Genomic DNA, 19,846 nt, shown 5'->3' with positions numbered 1-19,846 from the left:
AAAGGGGGGGACGATATTAAAACGCATTTTTATAACTTTTCCCGAAACTGATGCCTCAAAATTAGGGGGGGGGGGACTATCTTCAGAGGGGGACTATATTCAGAAAAATACGGTAATTCTTCCAGAATAGTAAATTATTGAAAATCAAACGCAGTATTTGGTTGGAAAAAACACTGACAACGCAATAAGTTGACCGTGGATTCGTGCTAACAATTAGATAAGGTTAGAGGGTCTAGTCCATTGGCCGGGGTAAGGGATGGGCCCCAAATTAGAGTTGGGTCCCAAATCTGGGGGACAAAAATATTAGGGTAACTCCACCCCAAAAAAGAGCTCCTCGGAGAAAGGTTTCAAATATTCTTACGCTACTTGAAGCACGGAAAATGTTTTCCTCTCCCAGGCGCAGGCAAGAAAGGGTTAAGGTGGATTTGGATGGGTGAGAGGAGAGCTCGCCCACGGCTTAGCCACAGGCATGTGAAATTAACACATTCAAGGTCTGGAGGCCATTTCCTTTCCCTGAGCCATCTCGCCCTTTTGAGGACTTATGTTTTGGGGTGCCAGAAGGCTTCATCATGAATGAGACATGTAGGCAGAAATTTGCTTTGGTGGGTGTTTGGGTAGTATGAACGCTGCCTATATTGCCAAGTGTGTAGTTGCCACTTCACAGGCATCAGAATACCATAAATTTCATTAAATAGGCTATAAATATAGTTTTTATGCTGCTGACATTAATACCCATTGTTAGTTTTCACCGAAACAGATAAATTTACCATGGCTTGGTGTTCATGAGCGCTGCTTCCGGAAATCAAAAAGAATTACAGATATGTTTCCACAAAGTGATACAGGAGCTCATAAAAAAAGAATTATGTAATTTCAAAATATAAAAAATTGGAGTATGTAATAAAATGTTTCTTTGCAAAATCATTATAACCACTTCACAACAGATCTCTGCAGTTAGGAGGATCAAAAATGAGTGGGAGGGTTGGGATCAATTGCTGAGGAGTGGTCCTTAGGTCTCTCTAGGCTGTATCTCAGGCAGGGCCTCAATACCTCCAACCATTGCTACCTCAGCGGTAACTTCCCTTCCCCCGCATTGGCTCTAGTCCATTACCATATGCTTGCATCGACAAATCCATGCCAGCTGGAGGATGTTAGGTTTTTTGCATTTCATTTGGCACTAAAGGGTTCTAATAACGAATACAAGAAGGTTACCACCCACTTGTCATGAGTTGGTGACTCATTAGTGATGTGGCTCATTTACCGTTTCAGGTAAAACCTTCCATTGAGGGTAGGAATCGTTTGTGCTCAAGTGAAAATAACAATGAAACACACAAGACTTGTGCACACAGTCAGGATTAATGGAGAAGTGGTGGAACATTCAGCAAGAGTTTTTAACCTTTTCCCTACCGTACACGTATATATACGTGTGGACGTTTCCTGACCCGGGAGACCACGGGCGTATATGTACGTGTGAGATTTTCCCGGTCAAGAAAACGAAACCCGTATATATACGTTTTCTAGCTCTCCCCCTTTCAGGACGGTCGTGGGTTTAGGTCGCCTTTGTCTCGGGACCCAACGCTTCGGGGTTTAGGATTAACCCTCCGAATCCGGGAGCAGGTGCCCGGACCCTTCGTCTTTTATAACCCCTCTCAGCGGTAAGGGACAGCGGTCATACAATTGTTTATAGAGTCAATTTTCGAAATAAATATTTGTTCATTTCTCAAGAAATATAAACTAAGAATTGAATTGTTTGTCTTTTGAGCAGCGTTTACAATTTTTAAACGAAATTCTACGATAAATATTAACTTATTTCTCGATTTCAGTGTAATTATCATATTACGACTGATAATTCTTACCCGAAATTTTTAAATATTTTTTTGCGTAATTTGTTGAATTTTATTCAAATGTTCTTGTGAAATACTTCCTGTAAAGTCAATTTCCATTTTCTTGTTCCACCATTTGCCACCACAAAATAATATTTCTCATCCTTCTTTCATATCCGTGCTTTGGACCGGCATTGGCGAATTTAAAAATATTTTAATATATATTTATAATATTATATTTAATATAATTTTAATATATTATAATAAGCCAATTTCTCACGACGAATACAGTAAAGTTATCACTCGCAGAATGAGAACCACAAACGTCTGAACCCAAGAAAGACTGAGACAGAAGTGAAGGGAAACTTTATAATCAAAAAGAATTGTGGGTATGTGAACTACAATTAACTTTACCCATTCTGAGAAATACGTTTCTATACTGATGGGTGGAATTCCAGAGTCTTCATGAGTTATTTCAGCCCGTGGTGGAACATATTTTCCAAACAAAATGAGGGATTTAAAAAATTCCGAGAAAAAACATAATTATACTGATGGATGCAATTCCAGAGAAGCTCCACAGGTGTTCTGAATGCCCGAGTGGAGCGTACTTTCCAAGGGATACCAAGGTTGCCCTGTGACAGACAAAGAGCTTTTCTTGCAAGGATTTTTTTTACCTCGAGTAATGCATTTCGGAGAAATAGCTAATGAGATTTTTGGAAGGGTTTGAATTCGATAAGAAAAATTTTAGGAGCATATATTTGGCATTGAAAGGATTGATGCATTAAATCCGTTAAAATTGACCGTAGAACTTCGTTTAAAATTTGACAATGCTCAGAAAAAAATGAGGAATTCAATTCAAAGTCTGCAATTTACGTGCAAGCAACAATTATCCATTTGAAAAATCCATATAAGCAATCCATAAGTTGACCGCGAACCAATGCCGCAGGTATGGTCGTAAACCCGGAAAGGAGGGAGCACATCAACCCTCGCTGCCCGAGATAATGCGGAGTCCCCGCTACGAGGGGGCAAAAAAGTTTGGAGCTCGGAGGGTGTGATAATCCGCTAGACCCTTCTTAACGAATGCCCTCAAAAATGCTCCGTACCATGAGAAAGAAGAGTTTCTTGGGGCTCGGTACAGCAGTCATGCTAAGACGAAAACTCAGCGGTCTTGAAAGGGTTAATGCTATCAATTTATCTGCTGAAGGGCTACAGCTGTTGACTATTTGTTGCCTATACCTTGAGAAGTAGGCCATGGATCAAATAACAGAAAAATACCAGTCTCTTCAGTTATCAAACCCTATCACCAGGCACGTAGCCATAAATTTGCCTCGAGGGAGCTCAGGTAGGGTTGACTACACCCATATTTCATTGTCACTTCGCAAATACATCTTCAAAAAGCATACATTTCTTCCAATCGTCTACACGTTTTGTTCACAAAGGACTCAAAATTCAATTTACCTTCGGTTATTGGCAGGCATAATGAAATTAAAATACAGTGAAACATGGAATGTCAAAGGCTAAGTGCCCCTTGGGCCCATGGTATTCTCAGAATTTTGAAATAAATACTTGCAATTTTCCACGATTATAAAATTTAAGTCGTAATAAATTTTATAACCGTGAAAAATTTAATTGGTAATAAATTTTATAATCGTGGAAAATTGCGAGTATTTATTTCAATATGGAAAAATTCCACTCCATCATGATTGAATCTTTGGATTGATTCCTCAGAAGATGTACGGCGATTAGTCACCACCTGGAAAATTTCAGGGGGCACTGAAGCCCCTAACCCCCCTTTTTTTTCCTTGTCCCCCCTATCCTCTCCTTCAGCCCACCTCTGTTCTGCTTTCCATGCATCCCTTCTCTTCAAAAGGTAAAATTCCCCTTCCAACCTCTTTTAACTTTGCTCAATATCGCACCCGGAAATAAAATATAATTGGTGGACAGGTCTCTTGAAATTTCAAGTTTCGGTGATTATGTACCTATTGAATTGATCCACGCTAACAGGTTCGCTTCCATTAAGGGCATAAACGACCAGCCTCAAGTACAAAGTGTCGTCCACTTGTGGATCCTCAACATTATCATCACCATGGGGCACAAACTCTTTAGGGAGATGATGCTCCTTTGGTAGATGTTTTTCCTTTTTCACATCCACTTTTTCAACTCTAGCAGAAATGACTCCAATCTGCAACCCAGTGCTTTCGGCAATCATTTCTGTTATTTTAGGCACATCTTCAAGTGTTTTTCCTTCTATTCCCAGCACTGTGATGTATTTTGGTTCCAAAATTTTCACCTTCAAAAGAAAAATATAATTAGAGTTTGAACCAGTGAAAAGAAACCTAAAAAAAATGTTTTAGTACGGTTTTATAATGCTTGTTTTGGTGTATGAAGCACAAATGATCTAATTAGAGCTCATACAAAATCATGTTACTGTATACTGTGATTAATTATTCTACCCAGTTTTGAAATATGGAATCACATTATGAGGAAGTACAAAAGACTGGGAAAATACAGGCGGTCCTCGACTTTCGTACACTCGACTTTCGTACAATTCGCACTTTCGTACATTCAAAATTGACACCTTTTACTCGACTTTCGTACGCTAAATTCGGACTTTCGGACGCTGGTCCGTAATTTTTTTAAAATTCCCGCCATGTTTATTGCGCATCCCAACATTCAATTGTTTCAAATTGCAGTATCGGCAGTATATGCGAACAATATGAACGTATATGATGAAGGAAATTGTTGGTAATTGACTCTGATTTAGGTGATTTATTTGGGAGAGAGACTGCCTGCTATAGGCTCCTTTATCAAGAGAAGAGGAAAGCCTTCATTGAAGATATTTTTCAAAAGAAGTTGACTAGACATCATCGAATAGCTTTCAATAAAACTAGTAAGACCTTCTTTTTAATTGTGTTTTTTCGTTTGAGTGCTGTTTAATTCATGTAAACCTTCAGCAACGATATTGCACGAAATATCACCCGAATTCCGTTTGTATTTTGTCTTTTTTGAATAACATGCGGAATATACGCGATCACGAATGTCACCTGCCAAATGTCGAATTTTGGTGTAAAAATTAGACGGTATCCAGAGTGCGGGTTCAACGAATACATTTTTTTAATGCTACTTGATATGTCCTTTTATTTATAGTGGACGTAATAAGTGGAATGGTCAACTTAAACGCCAAGAGGAAGTTTCACTCGATAGCCAACGGAGTTCTTGTTTTTTAAACTTATATTTGCATTTTCTGCGTATTTTCGAAATAAATTAGATGATTTGAGGAGTTTTATTAATATATTATTTAAATTAAGTCAATTGAAATGAATTCCGTGAAAAAAAAGGTTTTAGTACGTAAATTCCGCTCTTTTGGAACGTAACCCCTAATTAGTATGGAAGTCAATGGTTCGACTTTCGTACAATTCGACTTTCGTACAAGTTTTCGGGAACGCATTGTGTACGAAAGTCGGGGACCGCCTGTACATACATACGTTTAAACTTAACAAAAAATGCATCCACCTTATCACACGTATTGTAGTAACAGGGAACCTTGTGGATTTTGTTAGAAAACTAAAAATATTAAATCTACCATACATACATTCATACATATATGCAGTGTTGGATCCAGGATAAAGAGGGATATTGTCTATGAGTGAGGGCCTGGGGGGTTAACCTCCCAGCAGTAGTGGGGGTCCAAATAAAACTACCATTCATCTAGTGTAAAAAGGATACCCAAGGAGGGACTACAGCCTCCCTAGCCCCTCTCTGGATCTGCCACTGCAAATATGTGATTTATAGCATATGTCAATGCTAATTTGGACATCTTCTACTATGACTAAACTCATCAAGATCACAACAATAGAAAAAATTAATAATATCCTCATGCACAGACTGAAAATCCAGCAAAACTCACAGTACGTTAAGGGTGTCAAAATCAAAAACTTTATCAGACCAAGAATAAAATACGTTCAAAAAAGCTTTTATGCAGTGGCGTTACTGGGAATATGCTTTGGGAGGGAATGGGATGATCCGGGGGAAATCTTTAAAACATAAAATGCCTGGAAATACATTTTACATCATTTTGGCACTCAAAATTTGGGTGTCACTCCTAATTCCATCGGAAATCATCACAATAGGGAAAAAAATCAGTATTCTATAAAATTCTCTGAGGCTTTGGGGGGGATCTTTCCCCCTTTGCCCCAATAGTTACACCACTGCTTTTATGGCACACTTCTATTACTTTTATTTTTACTTCTCTATGGATTGTTTTAAGAACATTTTAAAGATATCATATTAAGAAACTTTTACTAATTTATTATAATTTCTATCAACCTGATTTCTATTTAATGTATTCATTTTATGGATAGATCATTTTTTACGTTTTATTTATGAGCCATCAATTATTTCTAATCATGATTTCGTACTGGGTAGTGGTCCATATTCTGAAAAAATAAATTACAATACTGAGAATGTTGACAAGTGTGAAAAGAAAGATAGACCCATTACCACTGAAGGGGTTTCGTGTGCTCTTTCATTATACAGTTCATGTATTTGCAGGGCCCAAGGGAAATAAGAGGGTGCTGAAAGAGCACAGGGGTCCCTAAGGCAGTCCTGGAAGGGTATTTGGTCCTGGAGCCAGTGGCGGATACAGATGGGGGGTGCAGGAGGCGCGCGCCCCCCCCTTGCAGGTCCGCTTGTATTGCCGAACATTGCAAAACCACAATTGTAACTTTTTTATATCAGAAGATGGCATTGTCTTTTACGTGTTTATAATCACTTTAAATAAAAGTTTCATATACTTTGCCTGTGACTTGATCATCTTTTATCACGATAAAAGTAAAGACAACTCAAGATATGTTGCCCCCCTTGAGTTTTTTCTGTATCCGCCACTGCCTGGAGCCCCAGGCATTGACCTCCCGATTTTTCAGAGTTGTTCTATTCACAAAGTTTAAATTTTATGAAAAAATAGGACCCTGAAAATGGGCCACCGACCATGCATGTGATGACTAAGTTTGAATGTCGTGCTTATAGCCACAGCTGTACTTTATAGGTAAATGTATTTTTTTTCAAGGTACACACAAACGATAGATAAATTATTGACCTTGCAATTGATGATTGTCGTGATATGATTCACTAGCTACACTATGATATCAAATCAGTAGGTAAAAGCATTGCATTAATGATGCCAACTTACCAGAACATCCATTGTATTTTGATGATAACCATCTGATGCAATAATTTTGAATGACATGTTTTTGAACTGAAAATTATTTGGATGAGGATAAAACTGACCACTTCCTTCATTAATAATAATCTCATCAGTTCCGGACACAGAGTATGAGATGATAGCATTTTTTCCAACATCATCATCATGAGCCTAGGATATGAAAAAGAGTGCAAATTACAAAAATATTAATAATTATTATATTTATAAGTCCTATTGATCTAATAAAATAGAACCAAGGGGGTCTATATACTATAACTTGAAGCTTCCTAGCTTTCTGGCGAAAAGATGCTACATTTAGCTAATACGAACACTGGTATTCTCAAAGGTGGAGACTCATCCAGTCCTGTATATGAAGCAGCATATTTCTTCCTGGTAGCACTTTGACAGTAGCAGAGAAGTCAAGAGTGAAAGAATAAAAAATTTGGTGCTATAGGGTAGAATATATAGAATAGAATAATTTAATAATTATAATATAATAATGTAATATACATAATTTGGTGCTATAAAATGTGAGAACCTACAGCTACCAGGGAACTTTGATAACTGAAGACTGGAGAAGTATAGGAGATATAAAAAGAAGGATAGGAATGGCGAAAGAAGTTTTCAAGGAGAAGGAAAGAGCCTAGTGAAACAAAGCATTGGAATTAAAATTGAGGAAGAGATTGGTGAAATGCTATGTGTGGAGTGTGTTTATGTATGGATGTGAGACTTGGACGATGGGGAAGAGAGACAGGGACAGGATTGGGGCGTTTGAGATGTGGGTTTGGAGGAAGATGGAGGGAATACGGTGGACAGATCGAATTAGGAATGAGCAAGTGTTTAATAGGATAGAACGTTGATGGACAAAATAAATCAAAGGAAGGGTAACTGTCTGGAACATTTGATGAGAGGGAATGGAATTTTGAAAGTAGCTTTGGAGGGAACGGTGGAAGCGATCAGAAGAAGGGGAAGGAGAAGGCTGAAGTTCCTCGAGAGCGTAAAAATTGAAAGATAAAGAGACTTCAAGGAGATGGCGGGAGACAGAAGGGAATGGAGATAGCATTGGTGCGGGGGACCTGTCGACGGGCAGAACACCACAAGATGAGATGAGATGATGAAGAGTAGAATGATTGCGACAAAATAGATCAAACGAATGAGCAATGAGGTTTCACAGAAAAAGAGGTTTCAAATGAGGTTTGAAAATGCTGTTTATTTCCGCCACAGTGTCCTTTTTAGACACGAATATAATAATGGAGGATTCCCCTGCAAGAGTTTCCACCGAAACTTTGCGGAAATGTCCAATCTCCGTGAGACTCTGTGAAACCTCATTGCTCCGTGAAACTGGGACATCAGAAAGAGAGAAAACAGAAGCCTTCTCTTAGGATAGTGAAAGGACAGAGGAACAATTTTTACTGGGACATCAGCCTCCAAAATAAGCCATTCTTGGATAATTCTTTATTTGCTAATGATCATCATGACAATCATCCTCCTCAAATCAACAACCGACTCCTCCCACCTCCTGCTTGTTTTTCCCCACCTGCTGACACAGATACCCTATAAAATGAATAAAATATTCTACCTTATCAGGTTCCCATTATAAAGTGATCAGCGCCAGTTTGGACACATTAGGGAAACATTCATGAAAGATTCATCAAAGAATTAATCACTGGATTGTTGACAAATGATAATAATTACGGATGTGCGAGCAGTGCTTATTGATCTCGAGACGACTATCGAGTCGAGTTGAAAACTACTCATGAGTATCGAGTCAAGTTTGGTCATTTCTGGATCTGCCAATATGGCAATGTATGCACCAACTTATAACCTTCCTCCAATCCCCTTGAGAATTTGGATATTCTGAATGCTTAGGTTGATGTAAAAAGGAAAACATAATAAGAAATGTTGATGGTAATTGTGTCACAATTAGGAGATGAATGAAAATTAATGTGCCTTAAACAGTTCCATTAGTACAATTGAAATGAACTAACCTCTAGTAATATGCTGTCAATTTAATTTATTAGCGAATCCAAACTGCAAGTAAGAGCCCTGAATAAAAGCATTTGCACCACAGTAATAAAGATTAAATACATAAATGAATCATATAATATTTGATCTTTTTAACCCTCATATTGATTTACAAATTTAGTTACGTCGTTGGATTTACGGCGCCGCAGTGGCGCTGCGTCATTTTTTGTTATTTATCTTTCAAAGTTAGCTTGAATTTACAAGTTTTCTGATTGATAATGGCATAGAGTAAGAATATACTCTATGATAACGGTAAATACATCTATTATCTTTATTTCTCACCGTGTTTTGCTAGTTTTAACCCATTATTGTGGAAGTTATAACAAAAAATCTTGAATGCTGCATTCTTTTCCATTTGTCGCCATAATGCTCTCTATTTCTGTTCCCTTTGTCTGTTATTTTTGAATGAAAGTTTTCATTTCGCGTGTAAAGGTTGTTTGAAATATATTTCTGATATGCAGTGCTGGACAAACTATTGTATTTACATCAAGCTGAAACTCCCAGGCCAAGGCATTAGAATGACTTATCAACTTTAAAAATGATATTATTACATGAGTTTCATGATAGCGCTTCCTGTTGGCAGATTTCTGAACTTACAGGCCTCGGTAACTCTGTAACCGAAACTACTCGACTCGACTCGAATTTTTGAGCACTCGCATATCCCTAATAATAATACAATTTGCTAATCACAATCACAAAGACGTAGTATTAAAAATTAACTGGCATCATAAAAGGACTCTTTTAACAACTAGGAATGGACTCTATTTTAATACTGCTTGAATTCATAATTTTTTTCTTTGTATTTCAGTAGTTTGTATTTGAAATTGGCAATCACTCACCACAGCAGTGCCCATGGACTCGGGAGTCTCCACATCAGCAATTTTCTTTTCGGGATATCCCACGACCAGTTTGTCCGACTCAAATGTTGGTGCGCAGTCATTCACATCCGTGACATGGATCAAAATGGCTAGAGTGGAATGCGTGGTGGATATATCATCATCATCTTCATTTGAAAACACAGAGGAGCTTTCATTTATCACACATGATCCCGTGATTTCTGCCAGAATTGTAGGACTCACAGCTCCATTGAATTTGTCGTCTTCTCGGTCAATCCCATCTACACTAATTGTTATGTACTTCTTAGTTTTGTCATCCTCAATCTTGACCTTCCCTGTAGGAATGTGAGTTTTGAGAAGTTTTCATTGAAAGTATAAGGAATATCAAATCAAATGATAGGCATAGATTCTAGATTTAATAAACATAGGAACGGCACACACTGAATAAGTATGTGTGGGTATATCCTTGGGAAGAAAGGAGACAAGTGGGGACTGAAAGGATGACCAGAGGCTGAAGAGATTAGGATAAGAAAGTGGAGGGGTTAGGAGGGGGGGGAGTGGTGGGAAGAGGGGCGGGATACAGGAAAGGGTTATAGAGATTAGAGGGCCCTGTTAAGACCCGGAGGGTTGAATGCTTGGTGTAGCAATATGCACGATTGCTCCAAGATTTTCAATTCTACATCTACGTAATACCCTGTAAGCTGCCTAAAAGGCATGTGGCAGGGGGTGATAGGACACCAGCCGTTTACACATGAAGTGCTCTAACAAAGTTAAGACTAGCATTTATTAAAGTTCTTTATGGTTCAGGGGAAAAACAAATTCCCACATCTATCCATTCAGTAAAACATCTCTCTTAATTTATCGCTTCTATCGGACATGGAAATATAGTGGGGCTCTAACATTATATTCTCCGTGTCGCTCTTAAAGATATCCATTCTCAATTGTTCAAGCAATCTAAGGCTAACATGCAGCCTCCGATTCTCCAGTGGCTCCCAGCCCAATTTGTTTAACATCATCAGTAACATTTATATTAAAGGTCTACGTAGTGATGCAATGTAGGATCAGGACTCACTCTTCGTTCGCCGATGATGAACGTTGTGTCTGTGAGGCCATTCATAGATATAGATACTTGCCAAGGAAGAACCAAGCAGTAGATTATTCATCCATACAAACAAATGTGTTTCCTGCACTCCCAGAAATTATTCTTCTCGTAGTGATAAGTGATCGTCGACTAACTATCCGATAGGAGACACAAATTAAAATTCTTAGAGCTATAGAACACGAAGCAGGTAATTTAAATCGTGGCCTCAGATGCAAATATTTTTCCCTATTTGAATTTTGAAGCCATGGATTATGGAGAAATGATTCATTAGGAAAGCACCGATGTTTCTATTATCGTGCTACAAGTTGTGAGGAATATATCATACGAAGAAACCATTGAAAAACTGTCGTTTCCTGAAAATACTTCGCCAGAATATTCATTCGCCATATATCTCCACCATACAGTGGCAGTGTAACGGACAGTGAAGCTATAGTCTCCAAAGCAGCTTCCCATGCATGCGGCAATAATCCACTTTGATTTCATGGCAAGTTCTGCCAAAGTTTCAATCAAAATCTCAATTTGTCACAATATTTCCGGACGGTGACGATTCAGAACAAATAAACTGATCTGCATAACATTGGTTGATTGGTTGGGTAGAGGAGCCCAAGGTGCAGCCACCTACACGTTATGGGCCCTGGGTCGCATGGCTAGCTTCTCTGGATAGGTGAGCAAGGAGCTCTAAATTTGCTAGATCATACTAAAATAAATCCATTTTCTGACAGCAAGGTAGATGAATTTGACCTTTGAGGGAAAAAAAACCGTCATAGTGGGTCCCGAATGATAATTTCCATCTTCAGTGATATCTTCTTACACAAAAATATGGTCAATGAAGTCGGCGATGGCATAAAAGAGCATGTACCAATCCTAGTGACTACCCTTGACAACTTCAGACATGATTTACACGTTTAGACATGATTTACACGTTTTTGAGTGAAAAACATCTCTATCTCGCGTCATTTATTGCACGCATAGCGTAGAATGAGACTGTGTGTTGCGGGTTGCCTACCCACAAAACCCTATTTCGGGGACACGATTAAAGGTCATTTTCTCCATAAATAAAAGGAATAGAGCTGACATATTTGATCTAAAATATCAAGGAAAGACCAATGTTATACACCATTGGAAAAAATGAGTGCTCACTAAAACCAAATTTAAATTATTAACATTTTTTGTTAAAAATTTCGAAATTTCAGACAAAGTGGCGAACAGAAGATGTTAACCGATTTTGAAAAAAATCATATCTATAATACCCACCCAGGTACGCAATTTTTGCTGGGTATTACGATTTGTTCCTAAAAAAAAGTGGCAAAACGAGGAACCCTAGTGGTGGTTGGATAGTGGATGAGGAACCAGGATGGACCCTTACAAGGTTATCCCCACTGTGGTCAGGACCCAGTACAATAACTGATACGCCCAGTCACCCCCGGGAGGGGATTGGAGGGGAAGGAAGAATTAAAGAGGCACCCCCTCAATTGAGAGCTTGCCAACGCCTCCAAGGTGACAAACCTCTGGGTTAAAAATCATTGCGCCTCGTGCAATCCTTTGTCCTCGCCACTTCGCTTGATTGTTTCAACCTAGGAATAGTTGCCTCCCTCCCACCCTCGGCCTCTCTGCTAGAATTGTGTTGCGTGGATGGTATTAACATATAGGCAACAGACAAAGTGAAGTACCTGGAGGGTGGTCGTTAGGGAGGCACCCTAACGACCACCCTCCAGTCCCACCAGTGGATCAACCATCACAGAAGACGATCAGATCAGATGCAATGTAATGCAATGCTAACTAGCACAAATAGCTTAGCAGGTGGACAAAATCTACCCATTGTGGTAAAAAGGCCTCATTTGTCAATTTTTTCAAAAACTAAAACCAACAATGCTTCTAACTATGTCATAACTTTTTCAAATTGTAGCTGTAAGTGATGACTCTGCAAATTTTTAAAAGTTACTGTAACTAAGACCAGTTACATATTTTTGGTACTTTAAGCAGTCCTGATTAGATATCATATCATTTAGAGAATCCACGCATCTATGTAAACCAAGGATATTTTACACAATTGTGCCCGCTGGGCAGCAGGCTTGAAGTGTAGCTCCATAAACTTCATTATCATGAATATCTAGATATCTTACTTACAATGCATTATGGTTCCTTTTATTCCCAATTTATACAATTTTTTTGGGGCTCCGTGCCCATCTTTAAAACACCAAAGATCCTCACTTTACCGTGTGTCCATCAATTACCACTATTAATATTCATCCATAAATATTTAGACTTACTTGTTGCAAACTCCAACGCTACAAGATATGAAACTAAAAGTAAGCAAAGCATTCACTTCAATTTTGTCAAGGACAAACAGATCAAAGAGGGGCCCCAGAGAAATGGGCCTCCAAATTTACAATTAACTTCTTTGCCACTTGAATCAAAGGAGTGATTAAAAATGAAGATAAGAGTATTCCTGCACAAAAAGATTTATTATTCAGTGATTGAATTCAGAGATTGCACAGATCAATACTAGAGATGTGTGAATAGTATCCGCAAATACTCGAATACCTCGAATACCAGAAAGTATTCGATATTCGAGATCTCGAATATTTACGCTAAAGGTACCATCTCTTATACCTCGAATACTTTGAATTTCCCGTCATACACTATCGTACGCACGTCGTTGATAGTTGACTCGGGAAAATGTAGAGAACTCTAGTCGTTTAGTGCATGCAGCACCATTTTAGGCAAGTTGACAAACTACATCGAATTTGCAGATTAGAGTGGTGAAAAGAGATCAACATGGGGAACCGAAAATGATGGGGTGAAAAAATCCGAAAATCCCCGGTTTCCCCCACTAAGAGAACCTCAGTGCCTTAGGATAGTAACTACGTAGTACTATACCCAAAATCCACTACCCCCTCCATCCATCAGCCCTCGGCCCCTCCTCCAACGCTTTCCTCCTCTCCGAAATCAAACAGAAGGCCCCAGCTCCCGCAGGGTTCGTATTACGAAGACCATAAATCAAAAGCTTCAAAAAGAAAATATCAAGTTACAGGAGAATAATAGAATCGTGTTTCACCCTTCACTCTTTCTCCCCCACAGACCTTTTTATGCCCACCTGCTTCGAAGTTACCCATTGCTGGAGGTCAACTGCTGCATGAGTCATCTATTAGCCCAAAAGGTGTCTAAAAATTACTTTCGGCAATTGATATTACACCTTTATTGGATTGAAATATTAGTAATGTGCGCATAATTTCAAAAAGAATAAGACCAAACACGACATATTTCTGACTTTATCTAAGCACTTTACGCAAGGAAACAAATGTCAAAATATGAGGGAGACTTATCATTCTGGCAAAACTCGATATCCTCGCAGCTGAGCTTCTTGGAAGTTGATGCAGTATTTTTTCCGAAAACATATCAAGTTCCATTTTATGAGTTATGCTATAAATCTCTATTGTCACAAACGAAGGGATATTTTATCAGGATATTTGGTTTCTCCCTGAAAGCAATTCGAATTCATCTTCTTATCTCGTGAGAACTTCCAAAGATGGGCTGAAAATAATTGAAGAAAATCCGGTGGAGAAGCACGTGTATTTTGCAAAACGCCTCGGATTGTCCGCCAGCATTTGACAGTGGGAGAGTGGGGGTAAAGCGAGCTACCTGTTGAAAATAAGAAGTTGGATGAAGCCGAGTATCAGATGGGTGTGACGCTGAAATGGCGTTTGGTAGATAAGAATGTATACATCAGACAGAAATCCATCGCAGCTGTGTAAAGGTGGTGTGTCCCCTCAGAATATTTGAATGTTAGTTGAATCAACTATATGCCCAAATTGATTCCATAAAATTAAAATGTTCCATTAATCAGCTAAATTCCTGTTTGAATTCTTTAAAGGAAATCACAATTACTCGACACAATCCTGAGTTTCCTGCTGCCTAGGCAACCTAGTCAAACATTCCCGCATTCATCGTTTTTTTCGTCCATTCCCTTTAAAAAGGATAGATCGAGGTTCGACTGTATAACTTTTTATTTATACATTCATCAAGGAAAATAGAAGAAGAAACGTACATTGAATATGCTTTGCGCAATTCTAGTTTTTGAGGTATTTGAAATTAGAGGTATTTGAATATTCGAGTAATGATTTAATATTCGAATTCGATATTGGAGTTCGAGAAATCTGCTATTCAACCCATCTCTAATCAATACCCATATTTTCAGTAAAACAAATATTATACTTAACACTAATACATATCTACTTCGCATTAAGATTCTCTTTGGCTACAGTGAACAACTTATTATTTATTAATCCACTACTATTTTGGCCTTCCATATTTCTTTTAGGGAGACCTTCGAACAAAATTATAATTATTATTATCAATAAGATGTTAATAAATTGCTTACTTCTTTCTCTGAAAAAATAAAATTTTCCATCTTACCAAGATCCGGTTTTTCTGTATGTGACCAAATGCAGGTTAAATTATCTGGTCGCATAAAAGTAGTCAATGTTAAGCTTTTATGGCTCTCTTCCACAGTTCTGGTCATGAACCCAAGAGGAAATATCACTTCAGTATCTGAACCATTTTGACAAAAGGAGGCAGCCATCACCTTCAGTGTAAACTATAGAATAAAATGAAAGAGAAAGAATTTTGATACATATGAAGGCAGTCAGGATCTAGCACCCAAATTTTTTGTGAGACCAGGAAAGTGCTGCCTACTGACTAAGGCTTGAACTATGCAATGCTGATTCAGATGAAGGCTCTACTATGGATATTACAACAACATTATTTACAATAAAATATTGACCTCACAACTACTCAACTTTTATACCTCATGCATTTCCTCAAATGATTTTACTATAAATTAGGTACATTATGAATTTCTTTCAGAACTCAATGCCATACAATATTTTGTTTTAAAAATTCTAGCTCAATCTGAAAGAGGTAAAAAATGCCAGCCATCATGGACAGTCTCAGCCAAATTCTAAGTATCATCTTTAGCAGAGAATAATCCAAGATAGTTCATTACATTTTTTTAAATTACAAATACACACAATATTACAGAATTTATAAATCCCAGGTTTATGATGAAAAGACTGAAAATACTTCATCTGCATTGAGAAAATTTGTGCACAGCATTGATATTACTGACATCCTTCACTATCTTCATCTTGATGCTTTCTTGATGTTTTACCAGGCATAAGTGAACCAGAATTTTGAGTTCCCTAAGGATCTGCTGAGGATAGCAAGGATATTGATAATATCTATGCCATGCTCAAAATTGAAGACCATAGCCGAAGTAATTTTCAATCTTTTTCTAGGGTAAAGCGGTTTATAAATGTCTGTAATACAGGGTATTTTTTGCTAGAATCTCATTAATTATCAAGGATTATTATCTGTATCAGACAAACAATGTATATTTGGCTCGCATTTTCCATCATGGCCAACGTTTGATTTCGTTTTCACAAATCAAATTTTTAATAAAAACATTTAACCATTACAGCCATGTATTTTCTAAATTTTCATATCTTCCTAAAGAATAAATAGTTTTACTGAGCAAATAAATACCTATATGAATGATTTACCAGAGAACTTACACTTTCACTGCTCAAGCTAGTAAAGATCTTGGTACATAACGTAGGCATTTTCAACCTATTCCTGTGTTTGGATCAATTGTCAGTTTATTTTAATTATACTTACAATGGCATGTCTCATATAGTATCATACAGACAATCTTTGGATAAAATAAAATATTGCTATTCTTAATATTAACCCCATAAAATGTCAACAATACTCAAAATCCAACATCAAGCAGCAAAAAGGCCTTTATATTGGCTGACTTCAATAACTAAAAAACAGCTTAAGAAGAAAACAATGAATAAAAAAAAGAAATAAAAAAGTCAAGAAACAAAATTATCTCTCAATCTTTCCAGTTCTCGCTTACATTATCTGTCATATTAGTCTTTATGTAAGACAGGTACTATTTCACAAATGCTATAGGAAGAGAGTGTTTCAGAAACCGGCCAATCACAGCACAGCAGCGAGAGAATGCGGCCAATCACAATGCAGCAGTGATGAACTAGGGTTACAAAAGCGCTGTGAAAATACCGATGACGGCACTTCGACCTGAAGATGCCTGGTGGAATCCATGCAAAACTGTTGTCACCCTAAGACCAACAACGTGGCAAGTACCCGAAAGATGGGGAGATCATCTAATCAAGAATGCCAGGGAAAACTACGAGATAACAAGAAACAAAATGTTTAAACGTAAGATGGAGGATTATGGTTCAGAGGGCAGTGAATTGTTCAAGAGGCATTTTCGGGAAGATTTTAAAATAGTGGTAGAGGAAAAGAGGTCCAGGGAAAGATATTTTGAAGCCAGGGAGTTTAACAAGGAGGGGAGTTGTTAGTAAAAGGGGAGCGTTCAGAGATGGAAAGACAGAATTGGGGAATGTGAAGCAGAGAATTATTACCTAAGGGGCTAGGAAGAACATGAAAATGAAAAAGAGAGAGAATTTCATTAGTCTGGAGAGATTCGCTGAAGATTCTATGCAGGAAAATCAAATCAGATAAGATATGGTGGAGAATAACGAGAGTTATTCATGAAGTAAGGAACGTTTTCGCTTGCTATCACTAGGCACCCGCGAGTCGCGTATGTCTTGGTGTCCGTGAGCTTGGTACATGTGTCAGCTTCCAGCCGTGACAATGGGAACGTCTCCATCCCAGTGAGAAATGGGTGGTGGAATCCACGTGGAACCCACGTGGAGATGTAACGTGGATACCACGTGTTTTTGGTCGTGGAATCAACGTGGAATCCACGTGGAAATTTGGTGGAAAAATTAAAACAGCAGTAGGTGCTGTCCTAAAACCATTAAAACCTCAACCACTCTATATCTAAACCTTCTATATATGTGTCTACGATTTTTCATGTGCTCTCATGGCTGCCTTTCCACGAATTATATAAAAATAGAATGTGCGATACATTTTCACATAACTAGCGTGGTTTCAGGATGATAAATGACGCAATGTCACCAGAGAGTTAAGTTCCACAAATTAGAAATTCTGTTTAACATTTAATGCTAATCATCACAAATCCACTTGAAATCAACGTGGATTCCACGTGGGTCCAACCACTCAATATCCACCACCACCAAATATCCACCACTCAACGTGGATTCCACGTGGGTTCCACGTGGATTCCACCACCCATTTCTCACTGGGGCTGATGTTCACAAAAAAGAGAAGAGTGGACGTCCGAGCATTGTGACAGATAAACTGGTCACTAAAGTTGATGAAAAGGTTCGTGAAAACCTCCGTTTCACAATAATGGAGTTTTCACTTTGTTTCCCAAAAGTTTCACGAATTATCTTGATTGATATTGTCACAAAAAGGCTTGGCTACCACAAATTTTGTGCAAGATGGGTGCTGAAAATTCGTACAGATCACCATAAAGGTCAACGAAACCCAAGAAGATCTTTGCACCGAACCCAAGAGCTCATTAATGCCTTAAAATGGGAGGTTTTCCATCATCTGACCCCAGTCTTGATCTTGCACCAAGCAGCTATCACTTGTTTCAAAGAATGAAGACCTGGCTAGCAGCACAGCACTTTGACGATGATGACGAGCTCTGGATGCACGTCATTGGGTGGCTGGGATTGCTGGCAGAAAAATTCTATGATGAAGGAATTTCGAAGCTTGTCCACCGATGTGATAAAGTCTCAATTTGTTGGGCGATTATGTAGAAAAGTAGTACTTTGTCGCTCTTTCAGATGTACATAATAAAATATTTTTACTATACTTGGTTTTTATTTTATTACAAAATGTTCCTTACTTTGTGAATAGCCCTTGTATACTGGAAATCAAGAGGGAGAAAAGGATAGAGTCACCAGGATGGTTTTTGACTGTGGGGATTTGATAGCAGGCTGCAGCAAGAAAGAAGTTGACAGGGTGGTTGAGTAAGATGAGAGTAGTGGGGAAGGCAGAAGACCAAATTGGTGAGCAGTGCTCCATGATGGGAAGAATACAACCGAAAAACACTGTTTTTTGAGTGGATGGGTCCTGTTGGTTAGTGGGTTGATACAGCATACTACTAAACAGGGTTTGTATAAAAAGTAACCGGACCGAGCTCAGAAAACATATTTATTGGCAAAATTTCTACCCTTTTCCTCTACAAATCTTCGAAGTAGTCCCCATTGGAGTCAATAACCCTTTGGCACCAGATTTTCCAGGGCTTGAACGCCCCCTGGAAGTCGACAACCTGTAAGGCGTCTAGAGCCCTCGTTGTAGCGAGTTGAACGGCTTCCAGAGTCCCGAACCGCATGGCCTCCAGTACTTTCTTGATCTTGGGGAATAGGCAGAGGGTCGGTGGTGCCGTATCCAGCCTGTCAAAAATATACAGTCCAGGATGTCTAAAATATACGATTTGCAGGCAATCAAGAATTTCTGAAGCGACAGCAACGCGACGCTCCTTTTGCTCGTCCGTCAGGTGTTTTGGCACCAGCTTTGAACAGATCTTCCTCGTGACCAGATCGTTCTTAACAATATCGTGAATGGTCATCTTATCAATTCCAACATCTTCCGCGATTGCTCGGATGCTCAGATGACGGTCAGTGTTCAACACATCATGCACTTTTTGAACATTTGGGTCCGTGTGACTGTGTCCGTGTGATGGACGTCCGGCACGCTGTTCGTCGTGGACGTCATTGCAGCCCTCTCGGAAATTCTTGTGCCAATGGAAGACTTGAGTTCTGGATACAGCATCCTCACCATAAAATTCATTGATCATTTGAAGAGTTTCCGTAGGCATTTTCTTGAGTTTGACACAAAATTTGATGTTAACCCTTAACCAGTGACGTGCGGTATGAGAGACCGCTGCATTTCTAAAATT

The 19,846-nt window shown here is 38.6% G+C and overlaps 1 protein-coding gene across 8 annotated transcripts in view; it reads right to left on the bottom strand.

Moving 5' to 3' along the window:
• LOC124160269 (mucin-2-like) overlaps positions 1 to 19,846 on the bottom strand; it is a 194,001-nt gene that overhangs the window by 9,306 nt on the left and 164,849 nt on the right. For all 8 annotated transcript variants that reach the window (XM_046536092.1, XM_046536085.1, XM_046536089.1 and 5 more), the window contains 4 exons: positions 15,400 to 15,580; positions 9,885 to 10,216; positions 7,009 to 7,191; positions 3,800 to 4,110 (listed from right to left, as the gene is read on the bottom strand). In XM_046536092.1, coding sequence (XP_046392048.1) covers positions 3,800 to 4,110; positions 7,009 to 7,191; positions 9,885 to 10,216; positions 15,400 to 15,580 — 1,007 coding nt within the window. The remainder of the gene's footprint in view (positions 1 to 3,799; positions 4,111 to 7,008; positions 7,192 to 9,884; positions 10,217 to 15,399; positions 15,581 to 19,846) is intronic.

The sequence above is a fragment of the Ischnura elegans genome, chromosome 6 (assembly GCF_921293095.1).
Source record: "Ischnura elegans chromosome 6, ioIscEleg1.1, whole genome shotgun sequence".
Classification (NCBI taxonomy): Eukaryota; Metazoa; Arthropoda; class Insecta; order Odonata; family Coenagrionidae; genus Ischnura; species Ischnura elegans.
Note: the sequence above shows the minus strand (reverse complement) of the source record. Positions and strands in the feature narration are given on the sequence as shown.